At 38.8% G+C, this 26,103-nt stretch overlaps 2 protein-coding genes across 3 annotated transcripts in view; one reads left to right on the forward strand and one right to left on the reverse strand.

Annotated features, from left to right (window-relative positions):
• Window positions 1-26,103, forward strand: part of DPH3 (diphthamide biosynthesis 3) — a 36,004-nt gene that overhangs the window by 2,812 nt on the left and 7,089 nt on the right. Inside the window, exons 2-3 of one of the 2 annotated variants that reach the window (XR_007947660.1) lie at window positions 10,805-10,879; window positions 12,158-12,274. Coding sequence is in view for 1 of the 2 variants with exons in the window: in XM_051961452.1 (XP_051817412.1) it covers window positions 10,805-10,879; window positions 12,158-12,223 (141 nt within the window). In the remaining variant the exon portion in view is untranslated. Of the gene's footprint in view, window positions 1-10,804; window positions 10,880-12,157; window positions 16,782-26,103 lie in introns of those variants that run through there. The other variant, XM_051961452.1, reaches the window with a different exon arrangement.
• Window positions 23,323-26,103, reverse strand: part of GALNT15 (polypeptide N-acetylgalactosaminyltransferase 15) — a 36,927-nt gene continuing 34,146 nt past the window's right edge. Inside the window, exon 10 of the mRNA XM_051961447.1 lies at window positions 23,323-25,637. Within this exon, the coding sequence (XP_051817407.1) occupies window positions 25,491-25,637 (147 nt within the window). The 3' untranslated portion in view covers window positions 23,323-25,490. The remainder of the gene's footprint in view (window positions 25,638-26,103) is intronic.

Raw genomic sequence — 26,103 nt, forward strand, 5'->3', positions numbered from 1 at the left:
ACGCTGCCATGTTTATTTGCTTCTGAATCTTGTAGTCCTCTCTGTTCCACTAATTTTTTGACCAATACCAAATAGCTGCACAACCATGAGTAATTAGCATCTATGATTTCTGTCTTTGTTTCAGTAGAGTTTTATAGCTTTATTGCTATAATTCCTATGATTCCTGTTGATGAATGCCCAAATATTTTGTATATTTTGAAGTTAATATTTTTTCTTTTTCTTCTTTTTCTTTTTTTTCTCCTTTTTTTTTTTCCTGCGGCAATTGGGATTAAGTGACTTGCCCAAGGTCAGACAGCTAGGAAGTGTTAAGTGTCTGAGACCAGATTTGAACTTAGGTCCCTTGACTTAAGGGCTGGTGCTCTATGCACACTGCACTACCTAGCTGTCCCTTGAAGTTATTTTTAAGTGGAATTTCTCTTTCTTTTCCTAATATGCATTGGTAATATGTAGGAAGTCTGATGATGTGCATGAGTTTATTTTAGATATTCTATTACTTTGCTAAATATTAAAAAATCTTTTAAATTTTTAGTTGAACTTCAGCAATCATATCATGTACAAAAAAATGCTATCTACTTGCCACAATTATTTGACCTCTAAGAATTAGTACATAATGTAACAGTGATAATGTTGGACATACTAATTTGATTAATTCCAATCTTTCTGAAATAACCTCTAGCATTTCCACATTATATATAATGTTGACTCGTGGTTTTAGTTATAGTATTTACCATATTGAGGAAAAATAGATTTACTCTTTTCTAAATGTATTTGTATGTGTGTGTGTGTGTGTGTGTGTGTGTACACACAAACATATACAGACACATCAAGATATTACAGATGTATTTTGTCACAGGCTTTTTTTGATTCAGTTGATATGTGATTTTTATTTTTAATATGATCTGTTATGTCTGTAGTTTTCTAATAATGAACTCTTTCTCTTTTAAATACTATTTGTTAAATGGGATTGCTCCCTTGGGTAGGGGAGGACAGATACTAGGGAAACCTATGGTAATATAAAAACAAAAGATGTCAATTTTTTTTTCTTAAAGAATGAAAAGAAAGGATATGGAGGTATCTGTTCTAGATGGGAATCTTTTGTAAAGTATTATTTGTCCCAATTATATGTAAGGACATTTTCTTAACATTCATTTAAAATTTTTTTTTAGTTCAAATTTTTCTCTCTCCTTCATTTCCTTCCCTGAGATGATAAGCAAATTGATAGGTTATATATGTGGAAGAAGACATAGATCAAAAGAAAAAAAAGAACCATAAAGAAAATGAAAAATAATAGGATTTGATATGGATTCAAATTCCCATCAGTTCTTTCTCTGGAGGTGTATAGATTTTTTTTTATCATGAGTCCTTTGGAATTGCCTTGGATCATTGTATTGCTAAAAAGAACTTAGGCATCCGTAGTTTATTATACGGCACTGCTGTTACTGTGTACGGTGTTCTCTTGTTTCTGCTTACTTTATATCAGTTCATGTAAATCTGAACAGGTTTTTCTAAGAGTATCCTGCTCATAGCACAATAGTATTTTTTAATAGCACAATAGTATTCCATTCTGTTGGAACTTGTTTAGCCATTTCCCAATTGATGGGCATCCCCTCAATCTTCAGTTCTTAGCCATCACAAGAAGAACTACTAAAATTTTTTTTAAAAACAAATAAGTCCTTTGCCATTTTTATGTATCTCTTAGAGAAACAGAGATTATGGTGGTGTTGCTGGCTTAAAAGGTATGTACAATTTGATTGCCCTTTGTGTTTCAAATTGTTTCCTAGAATGGTTGAATCAGATCATAATTAGTGTTCCAATTTTCTCACATTCCCTCCACTGTTTATCATTTTCCTTTTCTGTCATGTCATCTGATCTGAGATGTCAGGTGTTATCTCAGAGTTGTTTTAATCAGTGATTTCCAGCATTTTTTTCATGTTATTGTACTGCCTATTTATATCCTTTATCACTTATCAATTGGGGAATAATTTCTGTTCTTATAAATTTGATTCAAGTCCTTAATGTGGTCTAGAAATGAGACCTTTGTTAAAGACACTGTAAAAATTGTTTTCCAGATTTCTGCTTTCCTTCTAATCTTGATTGCATTGGTTTTGTTTGTGTAAAACTTAAATTTAATATAATCCATTTTATCACTTGCAGTCTTCTCTATCTTTTATTTGGTCATCAGTTCTTCCCTTCTCCATAGATCTGACAAATGACCTCTTTCTTGACCTCCTAGTTTGTTTATGGTATCATTCTTTCTGTCTAAATCATGTACCCATTTTGATCTTATTTTGGTATATGGTATAAGATACTGGTGTCTATCTAATTTCTGCTTGCTGTTTTCTATTTTCTTAGCAGTTTTTCTCAAGTAAACTCCAAAACTGGGATCTATGAATTTGTCAAATAGTAAATTACTGTCATTTACTCTATCAAGTCTTGTGTAATTAATCTATTGTATTGATTCATCATTCTATTTCTTAGACAGTATCAGATCATTTTTATGATTACTATTTTATAATATAGTTTGAGATCTGGTGTGGGTAGGTTACCTTCTTTCACTTTTTTTCCCCTTGAATATTTTGATCTTTTGTTCTTCCAGGTGAATTTTGTTATTATTTTTTCTAGTTTTATAAAATAATTTTTGGTAGTTTGATATGACACTGAATAAGTAAATTAATTTACATAGGATTGTCATTTTTATTATATTTGCTTGGCCTACCCATGAGTAATTAATATTTTTTCAATTGTTTAGATCTGACTTTATTTGTGTAAGAAGTGTTTTGTAATTGTATTCATATAGTTCTTGAATTTGTCTTGGCATAGAGATACCAAAGTATTTTATATGTCTGCAGTTATTTTAGATAGAATTTCTCTTTCTATCTCTTGCTGCTGGGCTTTGTTGATAATACATAGAAATGTTGGTGATTTACATACCCTGTAATAATCCTAACAACAAAAGTTGTGAATTGTTTCAACTAATTTTAATTGACTCTGAGATTTTCTAGTATACGTCCTATCATCTACAAAAAAAATAATAGTTTTATTTTCTTATTATCTATTCTAATTCTTTCCATTTCTTTTTCTTCTTTCATTTCTATTATAGTATTGAATAATAGTGGTGATAATTGGCATCCTTGCTTCACCTCTAATCTTAGTGGGAAGGCTTCTAGCTTATCCCAGTTACAGATAATGCTAACTGATAGCTTTAGATAGATGCTATTTATCATTTTAAAGAAAGCTTCATTTACTCCTATGTTCGCCAGTATTTTTTTTATAAGGATAGGTATTATGTTTTGTCAACAGCTTTTTCTGCATCTATTGAGATAATTGTGTGATTTTTGTTGATTTTGTTATTGATAGGTTCAGTTATGCTGATAGTTTTGCTTATATTGAACCAGTCTACATTCCTAATGTTTGCTTTCTTCTCATAGTATAAAATCCTTGTGATATATTCCTGTAAGCCCCTTGCTAGTATTTTATTTAAAATTTTTGCATCCCATGTTTTCTTTTGGGAAATTTCTTAATCTCTCCTTTGATTTTCAGAATTTCTAAGTTAAGTTTTTAATTGGGGATTTAAAATTTGTTCTTTTTGAGTGAGTTCTTCACATTCACAGTTAGGATTGCAGTGTATTTCCCTATTTCCTATTTCCCCCCTATTTATCTATCTCTCCTCTTTCCTTTCACACTGTCCTTCCTCACCAGTTCTGACCACTACCTCTCCCAATCTGCTCTTCCTATCACTTCTGTTCTCATCCTTTTTTAAAAAAAATCCCTTTCTATATATAGGATAAGATTGATTTCTATACCCAACTGAGTTTATATATTGTTCCCTCTTTGAGCCAATTCCGATGAGAGTAAAAGTCAAGTGATTTCCCACCTCCATCCCCAATCTTTCTGAGTACTGTAATAGCTCTTTTGTGCCTCTTTATGTGAGATAATTTTTACTTCTACCTTCCCTCTTCTCCCAGGGAAATCCTCTTTTCACTCCTTAATTTTGTTTTTTCTTTTTCAGATATCATCCTTTCAAACTCAGTTTATATTCTTGCCCTCACCCCCTATTCCTTCTAATTGCTCTAATAATGATACAGTTCTTAAGAGTTACAAGTATCACCTTCCTCTAGGGATATAAACAGTTTGACCATATTGTATCCTTTATGTAACCATATTGTTTCTCTTTCCTTTTTACTTTTTTATACTTCTCTTAAATCTCATGTTTGAAAGTCTGATTTTCTTTTCAGTTCTGATCTTTTTATCAAGAATGCTTGGGGGCAATTAGGTGTCTCAATGGATAGAGCATCAGCTCTGAAGTTAGGAAACCTGAGTTCAAATGTAGACTCAAATATTTAGCAAATCCTAGCCATGTGACCCTGGGCAAGTCACTTAACTCCGGTTGCCTCAGGGGAAAAAAAAAAGCTTGAAAGTCCTCTATTCCATTAATTATTCATTTTTTCTTCCTGAAGATTATGCTCAGTTTCACTGATAAGTGGTTTTTGCTTATATTCAAAGCTTGTTTATAATCCTGAAAATGGCTCCATGATATTTGAATTGTTTCTTCCTGACTACTTGTAATATTTTCTTGTAGACCTGGGAGTTCTGGAACTTGTCTGGGAGATTTTACTTTGGGATCTCTTTCAGCAGATGAATGATGGATTTTTTCAGTTTCTGTTTCTGGTACTAGAATAAAAGGGCAGATTTCCTTAAATATGATATCCGGATTTTCTTTTTGATCATGACTTTGTAGTCCAATAATCCTTAAGTTCTATCTTCTGGAACTGTTTTCTAGATCATTTGTTTTTCCAGTAAGATATTTCACATTTTATTTTTTTCATTCTTTTGATTTTGTGTGATTGAATCATAATGGAATTATCAGCTTCCATTTGGCCAATTCTACTTTTTAAAAATATTTTATTTTATTTTATAATAACTTTTTATTGACAGAACCCATGCCAGGGTAATTTTTCTACAACATTATCTCTTGCACTCGGTTCTGTTCCGATTTTTCCCCTCCCCTAGATGGCAAGCAATCCTATATATGTTAAATATGTTGCAGTATATCCCAGATACAATATATGTCTGCAGAACCGAACAATTCTCCTGTTGCACCAGGAGAATTGGATTCAGAAGGTAAAAATAACCTGGGAAGAAAAACAAAAATTCAAATAGTTTACATTCATTTCCCAGTGTTTTTTCTTTGGGTGTAGCTGCTTCTGTCCATCATTTATCAATTGAAACGGAGTTAGGTCTCTTTGTCAAAGAAATCCACTTCCATCAGAATACATCCTCATACAGTATCGTTGTTGAAGTGTATGATGATCTCCTGGTTCTGCTCATTTCACTTAGCATCAGTTCATCTAAGTCTCTCCAAGCCTTTCTGTATTCATCCTGCTGGTCATTTCTTACAGAACAATAATATTCCATAACATTCATATACCACAATTTACCCAGCCATTCTCCAATTGATGGGCATCCATTCAATTTCCAGTTTCTAGCCACTACAAACAAGGTTGCCACAAACATTTTTGGCCAATTCTACTTTTAAAGGATTTGTTTTCTTTAGTGGATTTTTGTACCTTCTCTCTAAATGACATTCTCAAGGAGTTTAACCACAAAAAGGGAAAGAAATATGGGACAATAACTGGTGAAGACAGATGGCTCAAGGGACGATTTTTTTGAGAATGAAGAGAGACATAGGCATGTTTGTAGACCATAGGGAAGTAGCCAGTGGACAGGGAGAGATTGAAAAGAAAGTGGGAATGAGAAAGAAAGGAAAAAGCAGGCAATCTGATAGAAAAGACAAGATAGTATGAGACCACTGGTGCACGTAGAGAGGGTGGTCTTGGCAAGGAAAAGGAGCACTTGGGAGCTTTGGGAGGTTTGCCGAAGTATGAAAAGGTTTGGAATAGTTGCTATGGAGGGTGGGATAGGGGATTGATTAGGAAGGTGTAAAAGGGTTGCCATTCAGGAGCGGGAGTCTGTTTGAGGTTATGTAACATAAATTTACCACGGACCAGTCAGGCTAATTTCATGACGTTTCTCAGCTTCCATTAGCAGCCTATGGAGAGGAATGAAAGCAGGGGATTGTGGGAGTGATCCAAAGCCAAGATTTGTCAGGGCATGATCAGTGATTTAATAAGAGGACAAAGGCCTCAAGAGAAGAAGACTATGAAAAGTTGAAGTAGTTCAACAAGTGGTCTTGGTAAGAGAGAGGAGGAGTGAATTAGTGTAGAAGTTTCAGCCCTGTCTGGTTCTCTGTGACTCCATTTTGGATTTTTTGACAAAAATATTAAAGTGGTTTACCATTTCCTTCTCCAGCCTATTTTACAGATGAGGAAACTGACTTGCCCAGGACCACACTGCTACTTAGTGTCCAAGGTTGGATTTGAGATCATGACATTGAGTCTTCTTGATCAAACCGGGTGCTCTAATCTATTGTGCCACCTAACTACTGTCCCAGAGTTTAAGAATAATGGCCTGAAAAAAAACTAAGAGCTCAAGGGATTGGGGGTTGCAAGGCAGAGGAAGAGATGTAATAATAACAGATTGTGATCACTCAGATAAAGGAATTTTAACGTTTGTGGATGTGGAAATAGAGTGTTTGTGGGTGATGGCAGAATCAAGGTTTACGACTGTCTTTTTTGGGGCTCAGGGAAAGTTGAAGAGTAGGTCATGTGAAATGAGCAAATTGAGGAATTGTGAGATTTAAATGTTTTAGGAGGGAATATCAATATGCATGCTGAACTTTTCTTGTATGAAAACAGGAGTTGAGTAGGAGAGAAAGACTGTGAGCCAGACACTGAATTCATTGAAGGAAGATGCCCTGGGGAGCTGTAGACTGCAACTACCAGAATTTTAATCGTATGTGATAGAGATGAATGTAGTGAACCTCAGTGGGGTAGAAAGGCTAGAGACTTGGCTGAATGGAACGGATTTCTTATTTAAATTCTCTATTCTGTGAATTTGTGAATTTTATATTTTTGTAAATTCCATTCTGTTTATCATTTTGTTGGCAATTAAAAAGTACTCTGGATAAAGCTCTGGGCCTGAAATCAGGAAGATCTGAGTTAAAATTCTTCCTCAGGTACTAGGTATGTGACTGGGCAAATCACTCAAACCTCACTTTGACTCAGTTTCCTCTTCTATAAAATGGGGTATAAATATACCTCCCAGGATTGTTGTGAAGATCAAATGAGATATTTGTAAAATGCTATATTAAATGCTAGTCATTATTATCACATAATTAAGCAAACTAGTTTCTGATTTTCTTTATTCATTTCTTATATTGACAGGTTTTTCCTATTTTTTGAATCAAGTTAGTCTTTTTTCCCTAATGTTGCAAAAGAACCACCAAGTTTGCTTAACTTGTGTTTATATGTTATCCCCCAGTACCACTGTTCATCCCCACCTTTAAAGACAGTATTCAGAATCAAGTTTGAATTAAAGATAAAAGTATAAAATTAACAATTAAAAATCAAGGAAGAGAAAATTCCTGATGCTAACATAGGGTTTGCTTTTTTGCTGTACTCCTCCACCTCATCCCGCCCTTACTCATATCAGTTACATTAGGCCCTCTCATTGGTGAGAATAAATTGAAGGATTCTGGAGCCAGTTAGGGAGTTCTTAGAGGAGACTCAGTTTTCATAACCCTTTTATATTTCTTCATTTGGCCTCACATGGCTCTCCAAATTAGTGCGTGGTAATCTTATGTCTGTTCTCAGTAGGAAAAAGAGGTTCTCTTAGGTATTGAGCAGGTGTATCCTTGTCAAAGGTGCTCTTTCCAACTGGCTATAGACAACAGTAATCTGTACTCCTACAGATCTCCATATATGGGTCTAGAATGAGATAATGAAGTGGGGCTGAGATGGCAGTTGCAGAAATGGTTTCTCAGTTTTCTATCAGCTTTTCCATTTTTGTATAGATTTAAGAGTTCCATCGTTAGTGTATGCTAAGGGTGCTTCCTCCTTTGGGGGACTTTTTAGAGTAGTAATTAAAGGGAGGACCTGCTTCTAAGGCTGCACTTTGTGATCTTTGATAGTATCTACCTAAGGATTAGAGTGTAGCAGGTGAATGTTGCCTGATTTACTCAAGGTGGATGTGAACTATCTGGGCCCTGATGAATGGTATTTTTTCTGTAAAGTTTGTAAAATAGGGGAGTACCTGTTGGAGTTCACTTAGGGGTAATAGCAAAAAGCAAGGGACAGTTATGGAATAGCTGCCAGTTATCTGGAAAGTAACTGGAAAGTGGCTTTGGCTATGTTCTCATAAGGATTATATCAGAGGCTTCATAGAGGTATTGATGGGTTCCTCCATCCCACCCCCTAGGGACTAATTGTGAAACCTAACTTAGTTTCCTTATGATAGGTAGAATAAACTTCCAAGATAGAATGAATCCAATGTGGCCCTGTTTGTTAATACAGCTATGTATAAATGTATAAAGGTATACATCATAGCAAATTGTTGATTCATTTTCATTCTTCTGAGAACAGAACTTGGAGCTGTTATGGAAAATATTGCAGCACTTAAAGATCTGTTGGCTGTGTTACACAGCTCAGATTCAAAAGCGCTGGGGTTAAAGAAGATGAAACCCAATAGGGTAAAAACTACCCCAGAGAAAGATGTTCCCCAGTACAGTGAAATATAGTATGGTACATCTTACAGCAGGGCAGTGGAGGAGCAGGATTAGATAGCATTTTTTTAAAAAGATGGAGGATTTTAGTGCATTGCAAGCTCAACACGAATGAGCAGTGTGATGTGGCAAACCCCCAGAATCCTAATTTGATCGGGAAAGCAGCCTGATCAGGAAAGCGGCATTGGTTGTGGAGTCAGGAAGACCTGGATTAAAATATCACATCAGACACTCCCTAGCTCTCCGATGCAAAATGGCGAATGGGTAGAGTAGATTCAGTGACTTTGAAGGCCTCATGGGTTTCATGAAGTGAGACATGTTTTCCAGTAATTAAAATTGGTGTCTTGCCTACTTATACTTGGTTTTCGTCAGAACTCATCAGGAGTCCCGGGTTCAATTGTGAACCTCACAGTTTAAGAGGGCTGATAAACTGGAATGTGCCTGGGTGGGGAGAGGGCCGCAGATAACCAGAACAATGGGGCAAGGCCTTGAATCCATGTCATCTGAAATCTGCTGTTCAAACTCGGCTTGATTATTCAGGACAAAAGCAGCTCAGGGGAGACATGGCAACATGTCTCCAGATTCGAGTGCTGGGAGAGCTGTCAGGTCGATGAGAAATCTTCTTTTGTTTGGCCCTGGAGAGGAGTTTCAGGAGCAGTATTTGGATATTGCAAAGAGCCCAGTTTACCAGGCTGGATGTCTGGAAAAACTGCTCAATATTTAGAGCTCAAATAGAAGTCAGTGGACCATATGAAGAGGTGGTACAGGTGTGTCCCCTCTTCTATGAGTCTTGGAACAGATGCTAGATGCCCATTTATGGGGAATGTTATAGTGTTCCCTGAGATCTCAGAAACTCTGATTCTTTGATGTGATTCACAAGCACACACACACACACACAGTACACACCTGTGTACACACATAAGTTTGACAGGGCTTGAGCCTATAATCTCATTGAGATGGTAACTGAGGCTTACTGTAAACCTTAGGGTCATCCTAGACACCTCACTTGCATTCGCCTCTCCATCTGTGTGTATGTATGTATGTACTGTACAATCTGTTATCAAATCTGCTTGTTTCTCTTTTCACAGCATCTCTCCTCTGCTTGTGTCCCCTCACATAGCCACCGCTCTAGGTAGATCTCTCATTATCTCCTGCCTAGACTGTGGCAAGAGCCTTCTAATTACTCGGCCTCCTATCTCTGCCCATCCCTGCCAGCCCATCTTTCACTCAGATGCAGTGATTTTCCTAATGTATAGGCAGATCTCTGCCCACCCCCCAACATATACTCCACGAATGCCTTCTGAATCAAACGCAAAGACCTCATGTGTTTAAAGCCCTCCATAACCCGGCCCTCCACACACGACGTGTGACCCTCCCAGTTCCTGTCTCTCCCTCTTGGCTTGCCCTCTCACACCTAAGTGCCTTTTCCCTTCCCTCCACCTTCTCTCTTCCTGGGTCAGCCTTAGATTCAGCTCAGATCTCCCCTCTGCTTGGGGGCCACTACTCTCTCCCTTTGCTCGGAAGTTACCTTCATTGTGTGAATCTTGCACGTACTTCCCTCCCCCCATTAGCTCATGAATTTCTCTGGCTGGGGGGCTGTGGAGTGTGGCCTTTTTTTGGTGTCCTCAGCTCCTAACGGAATACTGGCGCGTAGTGAGTGCTTGATAAATGGGTCATTGATGTAATGGAATATCGGGTCTTGTGGCAAATGTCTGGTGACCCCCATGGCCGCCTTCCTTAAAGGTCTTAATGTATAAACACCCAGGATTATTTTGTTGAGATGTCATTTTTAAAAATTCCCGGATCCCAGGTTCAGAATCCCGTGTCTAGAGAGCCCTCGCGGGCACTCAGGGGTTAAGGGACTGGTCCAGGCCCGGCCTCGTTGCGGGAGTTTGGTGGCCTGGGGCCGCCGGGGCAGAGGTGCTGCTGCGGGGCCAGGCTGCTGCTGCTGCGGAGCCTTCTCCCGCCCGGCGGCTGCCATGGCAACCGCCCTGGCGGCGGCGGCTCGGCGGCAGACGGGCATGCGCAAAGGGGCTCTCCGGGCCGGCTCGGGCAGGCTGGGGAAGCTTTGACGCAGTGCGGAGGTGGGCGGTTTGGCGCCAGGCTGCTCTAGCTTCTGCTCCGCGTACTGAGCTCTACTCTACGCGGGAGGAGCGAAGTTACTATTATTTGGTTTTGTCATAGGAGGATTTGGAGAACGGGGAAGAGGTGGCCACCTGTCCCAGCTGCTCCCTCGTCATCAAGGTGATCTATGACCGAGTAAGTGCTTCTCCCTCCCGGGGCGGGGGCAGGGGGCTGGGGAAAAGCCCCCTTTCGCGAGTCCAGCCTTCCGGACACTGGGGCTCTGTCCTTGGGCTCTCAGGACAGGTGTGGGCGCTCCCTGGACGGCTGTCGCACTTGGCTGGGGGGGAGCAAAGAGAGCAGAGGACTTGGTCCCCCTCCTTTGGGGACACTGGACAGTGCTCCTTGGGCAGAGCCCGGCCCCAGGGCGGCTGCTGGGTCTCTTCTCTCCCAGCCTGTGATCTGCTGGGAACCGAATCCATGCATGCCCTAAGGGGAAAAACAATTCTGGGCAATTCACAAAACTCAACTCCAGATTAACCACAATTAATGGTTATACTAGCTTGATTAATGGAAACGCATAGATGGTAAAGGTCATTTGTTTAGCTCTCAGAATAAAACGTGAACCAGCCAGAGCTGTTAACAGTTCACAAAAAAAAAAAAAAAAAAAAGATTATTTTAATTTATTTTTCTTGCCCTTTTTGAGTTTGTTCAGTTTCTAACCAAAAAAAAATTGGTGTGTAATTAATCTTTTTCTGTCATTTAAAATATCAGGAAAGAAGGAGGGGAAACAAGCTAGGGGCTAGGGTTTGATACAAAATGGATAGCTACAGATTGCAAAATCAGAATGTGACGTTAGATTCTGCCATAGCTAGCCTAACAACAGCCTTGATTGACGTACTGGAATATTGAACTAATGGGTCTTTACTAGAAATAAAATTAAATTTTTAACCATTTAAAACTAAAATTCAAGAAATTTGGAGGGCACTTAAACACAAATTTCAATTTTGTATATATTTTAATGATTATCCATAATTTACAGCTTTTGTTATAAAAATAATTACAAGAAGTAAAGGAACCTATTAAATTCATTTCAACAAGCATCATTGTCTCCCAGGTACCAGATGAGACATTGGTGGTACAAAGATAAAAATATAAGTCTCTGTGCTCAGGGAGCTTACATTCTATTGCATGACGTGCAAAAATCTAAAGAGTGGTGGTTTGGAAATAAAAGATGCAGATGTTTAATTTTTCTGTGTTTTCCCCAAAAAATATAAAATATGAAATTAAATGTTCATTTTAAATTTGGGAATGGGGGACTAATTTAACATGGATTTGCATTTTAATGAGTGCTACAAATTGATTAATTAATAGAATAATATTTAATAGAAAACCTAAAATTGATAGTATTGAAAAATATTGAACAAAAAGTGGTTTGAATACTTATTGGTTAATGCTATTGTCTCTCTTTCTTAGGATCAATTTATGTGTGGGGAAACAGTCTCTGTTCCTTCGACCAGCAAAGAGTTAGTTAAATGCTGAAGAAAGCTTTGAAAACCTAATTTATACCAAATAACCAAAGGATGTGCCCAGGTGGATATTAAATGTGATACTGAATACTTCTGAATAACAAGAGAGGATTTTGGTTTTTTTGTTTTTGCTTGCTTGCAGTGTATTGCAAAGCAAAGCTTCTTTACATCAATTGCCACATTAATCTTGAAAATAAAGAACTCAATTGACAGAAGGGACAAACCTAGATTTTTACAATTGAACTTGAGTCTTAATATCAATCAAAATTTTTCATTTTCTGGAATTCAAAAGAAGAAGAATTTCAGATCAGCGAAAGATCTTATAATTTATATGATAAAACCTGTTAACTTTGATATTTCTCTTTTCCAAAGTGTCATCTACCTCCGCAATTAGTAGTAGTCACTGATGCTCATTTAATTGGCTTCAACAGTAAAAATCTTGTCTGTAGCTGGATTGTAATAGGATTAGGTGTGTGCATTGTCTTCTTGTTTTCTGTCATATCCTAACTTCATTAAGTAAAAGCAATGGATATGAAGAGGAAAATAAGTGATCTTTATCCTCAGAGGATAAAAGTCTTCTGTGTCTTAGATACTAGAAACAAAACTCAGTGCGAAATTGCAAGAGACCTTGGAATTCTCATGTCATGTTTTCTCAAAACTAAGAGGAGCATAAAAAGGCAAGCTTTGGGGCTTGATGATAAGAATAAAGTAGTGACCAAAGGGAAGAAAATGAAAGGCGCAACCCCTGTTGAGTCAGGAAGTGAACCAGTTGATTATTCCAAACCAGAGCCAATGGTGTCTCTCTGTCTGATCATTTTCTAAAAGTAAAAGCCAGTGTAATTGCACCAAGGAAGGTGGCTTTGTGTATTTTGATACCATTACAACATTGTGTCCACTGCATGTAAAAAAGGTGAAGCGTCTCCATTAACCATATCCATTGCTGATGATCATCTTTAAAATGTGAATGAGACCCGTTCTGGATGACAGTACTAGTAAGGACATATTCAAGGCAGGTGCCATGTATGTGAATTTCAGCCAAGTTAGATCCTAGTAGTCCTAAAAGTTCTCTGAGGAGAGAGGGAGATAAAAAGACATGTGGATGGTCTTTGCTGTAGTGATGATAGTAGTGAGAAATTAGAGTCATTTGTGGGGAAATTGGAAAATCCACAGCTCATGAAAGGCGTGAATCATCTTCCCTGTGAATACTAAGTTAGCAAACATGCATTGATGACTAAAAAGTTATTTTGGTATTGACTTCTGCAATTAGACAAAGTGGCTTGCCAAAGTAGATATTTTGTTGCTGTTAGATGTGCTGTGCATACCCATATTTAAATTAAAACATGTGCACGTTCCTTTTCTGCCTGCCAGTCCTACAAGGTATACACAAAGTTAGTAAGACCAAGGGACGATGAACTAAAAGTTGTGTGTCTGAGGCACTCGGTTCCATGGAGTGCAAAGGAATGTAACTGTTCTAGAAATATGGAAATGGCATTTGATGCAGGGAGGAGCCCCCTCGCTGCATGGGACACAGTCTCATACAAAAGCAAAGCCGGCCTTGAACACCCGTGGTGGCTTGGACAAAAGGAGAATCTGCACTGACTCAGACTAGAATGAGCTGCCGGGAGAAATGGATTGTCCAGTCTGTTGACATTTTTGTAGGTCTCGGCTACCTCTGCTGTTACTGTATCGACGACAGGCACTTTAATGCAAAATTTGTAGTGAGTGCAAAGGGAGAAGACGAAGAAGCTGCTTGAGCCCGTGAATCCTGCAGGAAGAGAAGCTTGGACAACATGAACAGTTGCTGAATTTGTGATAAATCACAGTGCCATGAAGTGACTGTCCACAGCCTTGGGCAAGACATTTGAGGGTCTGAACCATGGGAAAAAAGTCCAAGTGCAGGATTGTTTTTTTCACACATAACCAGTTTCCAGTCGCCTAATAATGAGAAATTCTTGGTCATTCATTTCTTCTTTAGAATCCCTTCTAGTCACTTTCTTGTTTGCATTTGCAGCTCTTGAGCAGTGGCCAAGCTACTGTCAGCTCTAGCTCTGCCCCCTGCTGCTAGCCTGCTATGGCCACTAGCTGCAGCAGTGGGCGGAGGGCTCATCGTGTGACCCGGAGAAATTCTGCAGTGAGGAAGGAGTATGCAGATGAGATGCATTGGAGCTGGCTGGGGCCTGAAAAGGGCTAGAGACAGGGTGAGGCTGCTGCAGTAGCCAGATTGGTATGATGGGGTGGCAGCTCTGAAGATGGCTTTCCAGCTTTCCCTTTTTTTGTTCAGAACTATCTCCCATCTGTAGCATGAGTCAAGGATGGTTATGGGGGAGGAGGGGAAAGGAGGATGTTATCCATTGTCTCTGCTTCCTTCCTGTGGGAATCTTCGAGTTATAGCTGGTCACGAGGAATAAGGGTCATGGGTCAGGCCTCCCCCTAACAAAGGGGATGTGGTGACTCTTACCTGTGATGGGGTCGTTTGACCTGAGGTAGACACTTCCTGCAAAGTTAAAACTGGAGAGATCTTTTTGACTGGTTTTAGAGGTTAAAACAAAGTGAGAAGCAGTTACAAGGCACCTCCAGGATATTAGAAATACAGGCTTGTGTCTTTCCCTGGAAGAGCTGCCTTGTCTGTTTGCCTGGCTGTTGGTGAAGGACAACTTTAGGCAGTGAGGACCAAGGGCCCTCTGGTAGGTGTATTTGTAGCTTCTTCCCTTAGCTTTACGCAAGAAAAATCTATATATTTCTATATATCCTGTGAGGGAGGGATAAGGCCATTCCTATTACACAAAGATCCCAACCAGTGGGTGGGTGGGGGCCTCAATTATGAATATAACTATGTATAAAAGTGCATATAGATTCTCTAGTAGGCAATAAGCAGTTCTCCATTTGCCAGAGGAAAGGGGGCACTTGGCAGTTAAAAAATTAAACATCTTAATAGATATCATGAAAAAGGTCATAAAAAACCATAAATTAAATCCTATGAAATGATTCACAGCAGTCATGGATTAATGGATGCTACAGGACAGGCCCAGGAGCCTGGTGGGCAGAGCAGAGGCTGCAGGGGGTAAATGGCATCCGCTGTCTGAATTATGGAGAGATTCATTTTTGTCATTTCTAAGTGGCTGTTGGGCTTCACCTCATTTTGAGAGTTTAGCCAGAACAGAGCAATAGAATGCAGTGGCATGAACTTTGGAATTTTATTTCACAGGCACTGTAATGATAATAATTCACATTGTGTAACAGTTGGTAGTTTTCAAAGGACTTTGCTCACAACATTTTCTTAATCGTGTCACTGATGTATTTTATTCTTCTGTATCCGTGTCAATATGAGCATCTTTGTAAGTAGACTTAGAAAATTTAATCTCCAAAACAACTTCAGAGTACTCTGACCATTTTACCCATTTGCATCCAGTATCCCAGTGGGTGGGGGACGTCATGCCTTAGGAGTAAGATTTCTAAACAGAGATTTAGGGAAGCAATGTGTATAGTGCACCATCCAGTTAAGAGACTTGGATTATTGTTTTAGTTTGGTTACTAATTAGCTATGTGACATTTGGATAAGATTTAAAATCCATCTAAGCCTTAGATTCTTCATGTGTAAAATGAGCAGGTTGCTTTAGATGGGCTCTGAACTCTAATCCATCTTGTAACCATTCCTGATTCTGTGACGACAGATTTAGGAAGAGTGACATTAATTTGCTGATCCGAACCAAATTGAACTCAGATATTCAGAGCAAATTAAACTTTGTTTTTGAAAGTGAAAATTTTTAATTTTAATTTAAAAAAATGCACTCATGCAGGTATCACCTAGGCACACACGTCGTCATTGATGAGGAGCATACTGTGTAAGGAGTTTGACTTCCCTCTAAATTCATGGATTTTCATTATCCTCCTATCCTCCCTGCCCTTGCCCAGAAGAGTAGTCTTCACCTCTCTTCAGGAAATACTGTTTTGATAACTGAACTTAATGTTCTGTGTTGTTTTTGAAAAATTACATTGGATTAGTAGTCTCAGTAATAACAACTGGCATTTATATAATGTCTAAATGTATGGCATAATGCATAAAAAACAAGCTTTAGAGAGAGAGTGATCTGGGTTCAGGTTTCTTGGCACTTGGTTGTGTGACTCTGGGCAATGCCCAAGCCAACTTGAGTGGAAAATTTTCATTGGGAGAGAGAATTTGGATTTGAGTTCTGTTTATGCTACTTGCATTTGAGTCATGGCTATTTAAATGGAATCTAATTGAATGTCAGAATGTTCTTTTGAATGGAATGAAAGTACTTAATGTCCTATGTATCATTGTTCTTTTTAGAATTTGAACCTTTTCATCAACACTCAAGATAATCAGTGAATTTAAAATGTTATGTATACTAAGATCCATCGATGATGACTGTCTCTTCTTAATAGCCTCCATTAGGCCGTTGAAATGTCGGATCCCTGGTATATTTGGTTACATGGTGCCAGTGCTTTTCTCACTATGATTTAACCTGTAAAGCAAATGCTATCACTGTCTCAACTCCAATATTATACCAAGACCGTATTGTGCAATAAAGTGTGTTTGTCTAAATGCAAAACAGCTTGATTGTTTTCATTGACTTTAAAAAGAAGCTTTATGGATGCTTTTTTAGAACATGTCTTTTCCTACTCCTATACGGAGAAAAGAGAAAGAAAGAATGAAGCAAAAATATGTAATAAAATAAGGAACCTTGTCTGATAAAGCAGACAGACTTCTTTCTGTCTGGGGAGGATAGAAAGCTATCTGTTGCAAGGGACATTGTAGTTACTAAGGAATCTTTCCACTTCCACTGTTTTAAACATATCTGATTATTTGTGCCTCCTTATTTATCACATCACTCATACTCTTTCAGTGTTTCTCTGAATTCCTCATACTCATTTCTTGTTGTATAATATTTCTTTATCGCAACCATTTTTTTTTTCCCAATTAATAGATTTCACTGATTTTTTCTTTTCAGTAATGTTTTAGATCAAATGAAAGGACCTGGATTCAGGGCCCAGCACTGCCATGTCATTTGGAATCCTGTCTCATAACCTCTCTGAGCGGAAGTTCCTTATCTTTAAAATGAATGGAACTAAATGACCTCTCTCGAGATTCATTCCAGATCTATGATGAAATGCCTGTTTCATCAAACTAGTTGTTGCAGTGATAATATGGTAATTTTCTATACTGCTTTTTCTTTGATTACAGGTAAGCCCTGTTCTCCCTTCACAGGCATTTATAGTTACTGATGTCTAGCAAAATTAAAGAGAAAATCTAGAGCCACACGTTTTTAATAGAACCTTCTTGATATGCATATGCTCTCACACCTGGGAACATTTGCTTATGCAAACCCTTCAAAAAACAGGATGGGCTGTAATTGCACAAGGAAGAAAAACTCCAGCCTGGACCTGATTTGGGTGTAATCCTTGATTTAAGCAAGTAGTTGAATTTTCCAGCTTATCTAAGCATCTTTTTTTGTTGTTGTTTGATTGTTTTGTTTTTGTTTTTTTAATTGTTGTTTTTATTATTTTGGTTTATCCTCCATAAGCAATGAGTATTTTTTTTTATGTTAAATCCAATATGTATAAACAAATTATACAGTTCTCTTGCTGCACAAGAAAAATCAAATCAAAAAAAGTAAATTAATAAGAAAACAAACTGCAAGTGAACAATAACAAAAAGAGTGAGAATGTTACGATGTGATCCACACTCAGTTCCCACAACTCCCTTTCTGGGTGTAGATGGCTCTCCATCACAAAATCATTGGAACTGGCATCAATCATCTTGTTGTTGGAAAGAGTCACATTCATCAGAATTGATCTTCATATAATCTTCTTGCTATGTATAATGATCTCCTGGTTCTGCTCATTTCACTTAGAATCAGTTTGTGAAAGCTCTCCAGGTCTTTCTAAAATCATCTTACTGGTCGTTTCTTACAGAACAATAATATTCCATAATATTCACACACCATAACTTATTCAGCCATTCTCCAAGTGATGGGTATCCACTCAGTTTCCAGTTTCTTGCCACCACAAAAAGCACTGCTACAAATATTTTTGCACATATGGGTCCCTTATTCTCCTTTAAGACCTCTTTGGGATATAAGCCCAGTAGAAAGGCTGCTGGGTCAAAGGGTGTGCACGATTTGATAAGCATAGTTCCAAACTGCTCTCCAGAATGGCTAGATCTGTTCACAGTTCCACCAACAATGTATTAGTGTCCCAGTTTTTCCACATCCCCTCCAATATTCGTCATTGTCTTTTCCTGTCATCTTAGCCAATCTGAGAGGTGTGCAGTGGTATCTCAGAGTTGTCTTAATTTGTATTTCTCTTAATCAGTAGTGATTTAGAGCACCTTCTCATGTGATTAGAAATGGTTTTAATTTCTTCATCTGAAAATTGTCTGTTCACATCCTTTGACCATTTCTCAATTGGAGAATTCAAGCACCGGTTTTATAGCTCACAATAAGTGACAGCATCTGCAGGTGTGAGTAATTAGAGGGCTTTTTTTTTTTTTTTTTTTTGGTAGCTGAAAATTCATCATTATTTCCCACAAAGCAAATTGCTCATAATTACATATTTGATTAGGAAATAATTTTGAAAATGATTTCTTGGTAAAGGCATGTAAAAAGGGACTTTTAAAAGAAAATGGGTTTAAAATGTTCTTCCATCCGTGCAAAATGTTTTAAATCTCCATTTTGCTTGCAGAATTTAAATCTGTATTTGTTGAACACTAGAGCACAGCAGAGTTAGTACCATAGAGAATGCTAGAGAAATTCTTAGCAGAACAACAGCACAAAAGTAAATTCTGGGAAAGCAAATCATTTTTGTCCTGAGACCACAAATTCAAGGCAGTCAGCATTTTTGTTAAATGTTTGATTTTTCCTATGTGGAAAATCAGAGTGAACTTCATAAATTTTTATAAATCCAGTTTAGGAGATTGCAAAGTTTTAGGGCTCATCCAGTGAGTATGATGTCAGGAGCATTGGGAAGATTTCATCTATAAGAAATCCTTTTTCCTTTGGACTGGGTGCTGGATATCCTCTGTTAAGTGGGGAATACCCTTGACCACTATGTGATCCCTTGCCTTTTGCCCTGATGATGTGAATGATCAAAACACAGGGTAAACAAATATAAAAATGGAAAATAGGATGTGGTCCAGGGATGACCGACATTTAGTACCCTGTAGAGGATCTGCTCTAAAGCTAGAGGGATCTTAAGATACCCCACAAAACACCCATTTTGGGTAGTCATAAACACCACAAAATGAGGAATGTGCCAGTCGTAAGTAAATGGGATAAGAAGGTACACCTGGGTTGGCAGAATTCAGTTGGCAACTTAATAGGCCTTATAGACTTACTGGTCACTGGCTATTTCAGTGAATGTCTTTCTCATCTCCCTTGCTTTGGAGAGAAGGGCCTCACAGACCAATCTAAATAACTTAGTAAGTATTTTTGATTGAAATGTATGTGTTTATTCTCAAAGTAGAAGTATAGTTTTTTTTTTTTTTTTTTGGGGGGGGGGGACCAGAATATGGCTGCTCTTCTTCCTTTATGACATTCCACTCCCTCACAACAAGGCTGGGTTTGGTTGAGTTTCACACAACAAGCCCTCCATAAATGTTGACAGACTGCCGGGAACCCCATAGCATCACTCCCCACAAATTTAGGAATAGAAACAATACTGAATCCAGTAACAACTGCAGGGGAATTACCAGGGGGGTGGACAGATGGTTAATGACTAGTTTGGAGTGTTAACAATTACCAAATTTAGATTGTCAAGCCTTCTTTATAGAAAACAAATCAGATTCATGCTTGTGTAGGCAAATAACTACCACAAAAAAACCACATGCCATGTGGCAAAACTACAGTCAGTGATGAAATTGCTCAAGCCAAGAACACCAGGCTTTTTCCACACCCATTGTTGGGTGTGGACCACAGCTCCCCTCTTCTTCCTCCTCCCCTTCCCCCCTCCCCCCAACCTGGACTGTAGTTCCCACATCCCTACGCTTTGTATTATGTGTATCTGTGTCTTTGTCCTACCCCTACCAGCAAAATCTAGGTTTTTGAACTTTATTATCTCATCTTGAACAAATCCTTTCTATGTCTCCCCACCCCCAGCCTTTTGTTTATCAGTCCTGGCACAGACCCCATTCAGGAAGTTTCAAATTGCTTCTGGGTATTGCCAATAAGCAGACAACCTCTCCATAATATTGACCACTCTTATGTACTGTCTTGAGACTTTTTAAAATTGCATTTGGAATTAATAGGGTTCATATAACCAATGTTATATAAGCAGTTTTGGATTTTCCAGGACAGTCTTCCGTATCACTGCTCACTCCACCTCGAAAATCTTCCATGGCTGTCTCTTGCCTCCAGGATAAAATCCAAACTGGCAGTGGAGCTCTTCCCAAATCTATCCCCAACCAACCTTTCAGGCCTAATTGCACATTTTTCCCCTTCATATACTCTTATGTTTCAGACATTTACCTCTGTGCTTTTTCAGAGGCTCTTACCACAGAGGTTGGCAGTTTGGGTTGGAGATATAATCGAGAACAGAAACACATTTCAGTAGATGCACATGGATATTGGGGAAAGAAAGCATCTTTTGCATCTTTTTGATAGCTGTGCTCACTGTCTGGTGAGAGACCCTGTCATAGGGGGAAAGATTACTTAGGACCTTCTCCCTTGTGAGGTCACGTGGTCCAGAGTACCAGGTCTCACTGTTTGGCTTCTGCATTTGTTCTGTCCTGTCACAGGTGGAGGAATGAACTCACCAACCTTGTGAGTTTTGAAAGCTCGGGAGGGCTCCCTGGCACTCTGGTGTTTGAGTCCATTCACGTTTGTAGCCAGTACAGCATGGATGTCCCAAGTAGCACAGAGTCACCCTTGAGAGTGACCAAAAGCCAGGTCCGCAGTGGCAGAGATGGACTAATCAGAATTATGCACCATCCGGATGTAAATTTAGTGGGACCCCACGTTACATAAGAATTGCACTGAGTTTTGAGCCTACTCTCTTCCAGTGATAACTGTGGTATAGAAAAGAGTATGGAGGTACTGGAGTCAGATACTTATAATTTTTTTTGAAGTTTAAAAAAAAACCTTGGTAAAAGCTGGAAAAGAGGGGGGGAGCAGGTTTGAGAAACTAGTCTTAGCATATAGTAGTTAGTAGATGCTGAGCAGGTTATCTGCTCAGAGAAGAGATGGAGAGTTTCATGTTGGGCATTTAAAGCAAGAATAATTTCTGCAGAAAGTGTGATAGAGGTAGAATTGAATAAGAGAATGTCTCCCTAGGATTGAGGGCCTAGCTGAAGTTTAGAAATGACTATGTGACATGTTTTCAATGGCACCTCAAAAGTGGTGCCATCTTGGTAGTGTGAGGAGGATCTCATTACTGGATAAAGAGTAAAGCTTATATGAAAAGATGCTCCAAATCATTATTAATCAGAGAAATGCAAATTAAGACAACTCTGAGAGATTGTCTAGGATGGCAGGGAAAGACAATGCTGAATGTTGGAGAGGAAGTGGGAAAACTGGGACACTGATACATTGTTGGTGGAATTGTGAATACATCCAGCCATTCTGGAGAACAGTTTGGAACTATGCTCAAAAAGTTATCAAAAAGGGTATGTGCATACCCTTTGATTCAGCAGTGTTTCTGCTGGGCTTATACCCCAAAGAGATACTAAAGAAGGGAAAGGGACCTGTATGTGCAAGAATATTTGTGGCAGCCCTTTTTGTAGTGGCCAGAAACTGGAAACTGAATAGATGCCCATCAGTTGGAGAATGGCTGAGTAAATTATGGTATATGAATGTTATAGAATATTATTGTCCCGTAAGAAATGACCAGCAGGATGATTTCAGAAAGGCCTGGAAAGACTTACATGAACTGATGCTGAGTGAAATGAGCAGGACCAGATCATTATATACTTTAACAACAATACTATATGATGATCAATTCTGACAGATGTGGCTCTCTTCAACAATGAGATGAACCAAATCAGTTCCATTTGTTCAACAATGAAGAGAACCAGCTACACCCAGCGAAAGAACTCTGGGAAATGAGTGTGAACCATCACATACCATTTCCAATCCCTCTGTTTTTGTCCATCTGCATTTTTGATTTCCTTCTTTTTACCTTATTTCTAAGTCCGATTTTTCTTGTGCAGCAAAATAACTGTTTGGACATGTATATATATATATTGTATTCAACATATACTCTAACATATTTCATATGTATTGGACTACCTGCCATCAAGAGGAGGGGGTGGGGGGGAAGGGAGGGGAAAAGTTGAAAAAGAAGGTTTTGCAAGGGTCAATGCTGAAAAATTATCCATGCATATATCTTGTAAATAAAAAGTTATTAAAAAAAAAAAAAAGAGTAAAGGCTTAATCAATCTGGAATGTCAGGCTTGGAAGAGCAATAAGATACTGACAAATTTTACAAGAATATCCAGGTTTGGTGAATTTGCATCATCCTTGTGAAATCAGAAGCATAACCCTAAGCACTGGCCTTGGATCCTTTTGATTGAACCACTTGCTTATGATCACTGGATCCCACCCCCCTTTCTTTCTCTCCCTTCCTTTCTCCTTGTCTCTCTCCTCTCCTAATCTTTTTCCTCATTTCCCAGAATTTGTCCTTCCCTCCACCTCAAAGTCATCTTTGTTATATGCCTTCAATATTTGCTCTTCATCTTGACACTAAAATTTTGCATAAAACCTAACTAGTTTTATGAAAGCAAAGCAGTTCTAAATAAACCACATTTTTAAAGAACCACTTAAATACATAACTTGTATTATGATTGACATTTGTAGAGAGGTGACCAATGAAATTTGTCTGATCCTTTTTTACTGGCCATTGAATTTTCTTGAGGCCTTCTGAATGATATAGAGAGCTCAGTAAAGAAAAACCCTATTTATTGACAAATTAAGGGGAGCCCAGGTCAACGCTGATAGCAACAATGAACCAGAAACCCTTCTGGGCTTCAAATTATTGTTTGATTTTTTTTTTTTTTAAAGATAGTATAAGCACCTATCATGTTCTGATTGAAGACCATTTATCTCTGTTTAAAAATAATGTCAAGGTATTAGTTAAACAGAATGGACCAAGAAGCATTCCTTTTCTACCAAATAAACCACTGGTATCCTCTTTTATTACCGTTAGCCACAAAATACAATTGAAATAAACTTTATTTCTTTATATTAATTTAAGCCAGCAATTTGTGGTGCAAACATATTAAATACCAATAGTAAAAATCATGTAAAAGTTAGAGATCTTTTTTTTTCTTTTATTCTTTACCTTTGACCATCTTCTACATAGTAGTTGTTAGAGAATTTTTCCTACCATCTTTTAACACTCAATTTTTGGAAATGTTGCTGAGAATTTGAGGATTTCTTTTAAATCAAGATAAATCTGAAGTCAGGAAAAGGCATTAGTTGTGAAATGATCTTTCCTTTTTTAAATAAAAGAAGGCCATCTGGAAATAATACAAGGAAGAAGAAATGGTTTGAATACTTACCATATATTGGAAAAGTAATGTGCCCACATGACAGAAGTCAAGAGTAGTGTAGTTCATCAAACCCATTATAATCTACTTGGTTTTACTCCTTTGAAATACATTAAATTCATTCACTCCTTGCAGAAGAGGGACATTTTGGGGGATGTTTTCAAATTCAGACGTTCACGGTCTGAGAATATGGGAGTAGTGCTCCATTTTAGGGAGAGGGATCATTTCATTCAAGGAGGCATAATGCTTTTGAAGAAGGAGGATAATCTAGCTACATATCTAAGCAAAATTTGTACATTGTCACATGGAGGAAAGATTTCCCAATGAATAAATCAGCATTTATTAAGTGCCTCCTATTTAACAACCATTCTAGTTCAGCAGATCCCATGACCCCCTGCCAAATATGGCCAACTTCCTGCCTATATGAGGGGAACCCACCTGCTCCTTTGAGAACTTCTACCAGTGTCTATTCCTACTTCTCTCCAGCCCAAGTCCTCAAGAGTTCCACTCTTTTCTAGTTAAGGAGAATGAATCAGTGCTTGGTCATCAGCAATTCTCCTCTCTATGTGTGTCCATCATACCCCAAAGAGTAGGATTAGGATTTTGTAACCAACTATACTTTTTTTTTTTTTTGATGTAGATTCAGACATGATTTCATTGGCATAGGGAACGGCTGGTTAGAAAACTCCCTTGACAAATGCAGATCAGCAACTGTTCGGGACCTTGGAGGCATTGACAGGTTACAAGTCAGGGTCCTGAGGCTGATAATAGCTAGCTGTAACTCAGGTCTTCCTGCCTTTGGGGCCACTACCCCTGGCTACCACCATCATATTATGAGTGTGTCTGTCTGGGGTCCTGAAGAGTAAAGTGATTTGCCTAGGTGTCAGAAGCAGGATTGGAACCCCATTCTTAGTTGTCCTAAGACTATACATATAGGTGTGTGCATATATATACACATACATACACACACACACACACACACCTGTATATATACCCATTGTACAGTAATGGGAGACCAAAAGAGGTAAAGAGATTTACTCTGTGATATTTGACCAGGAAGGCAATTCACTGTACAAAACATTTTCTCTTTCACTTCATTTCATGATTGTTGTTTCTCCTATGTTCCCAAAGAGGGCCATGACATAATGACCATGAGTTGGATTTAAATGAGAGAGGACCGTGCAAGGTCATCTGCCTCACTTTCCCCTCCAGAGCCATCTGGGTTCAGTGGCTAGAGGTACATCAGGATGGCTTGAGAAGGCCCCGTTCACAGTGGGAGACCTTGGCCTTTTTAAGCTAAGGTCTATATAGACATGGCCAAAGATGTTCGAGTTCCTTTCTCATGTCAGAGGTGAAGAAAGTAGTTTTAAGGTAGGACGGTCTTTTCATCCTGACAGCTGAAGGAAGAGCTCGGTACCTGTCCATACATTCATTTTCTCACAGTGAAGACTGTTGATCCTCTTAAGCAGCTAGAATTGATGTTAGATTAAGAATTGGAAGGGACCTCAGACACTATATTCTCCAACTTTTGCATTTTACAGATGAGGAGACTGAGGCCCAAAGAAGGAAGTGCCATGGTCAATTTCCCATGGACAAGAAATGATAGAGCTGGGGTGTAAACCTCGGTTTTGTGACTCCAAGCTCTTTGCACTGCATCTTGCTGATATCCTCCAAGCCACCCGAGAGCTGGGACCAAGGCAGCTTTTCCTCTAAAGCCTGGGCTGTTTTGAGGTCCTGGGAGACCATACACGAAGGCAGGTTTCTGTCTGGTTTCCGCAGCTCACCGCTGATCCACGGCGTGGATGCGGTCAAACCTCCACACCTGGGTGGCTTTCCCGTCACACAATTGCAAGGACAGATTCTTCTCATGGTCACTCTCTACAGCTTCTATGCATTTCCCAGAAAGGATGTGGACAATCATTCCATTCTAGAAAAAAAGATTGATCATTGATCCATTCAGTAAGCACGCATTGTGTGTCTGCCACGTGCTAGGCCCCAGGGACCCAAAGACCAAAACATGGCTCCTGTATCCCAGAATGTTATCAACTGTCTGTTAACATCTGTTATCTAGTCAGTCAAAAAACACGAAGCCCGTGCAGTGTGCCAGGCCCCGTGCTGAACACTGAGAAACCAAAAGAGACAAGTTCAATGCAGAAAAGTAAATAGGGAAAACTGCAAAGCACCCGTCTTGTGAAGTGGCGCTTTCCTCCAGGTTCTTTCTTTTTGTAAAACCATTCAATGAGATTTCATTTTCCTCATTGTCAGATTATCACCCTAGATTCAGAACTGGACCTTAGACTTGCTCACTTTCTAGGTGAGGAAATGGAGGCAGGCGCAGGTTAAGTGACTGGCTAGGGATTACACAGCTATTAAGTCCAGGATCCTCCCTACTC

The sequence above is a fragment of the Antechinus flavipes genome, chromosome 5 (assembly GCF_016432865.1).
Source record: "Antechinus flavipes isolate AdamAnt ecotype Samford, QLD, Australia chromosome 5, AdamAnt_v2, whole genome shotgun sequence".
Taxonomy (NCBI): Eukaryota; Metazoa; Chordata; class Mammalia; order Dasyuromorphia; family Dasyuridae; genus Antechinus; species Antechinus flavipes.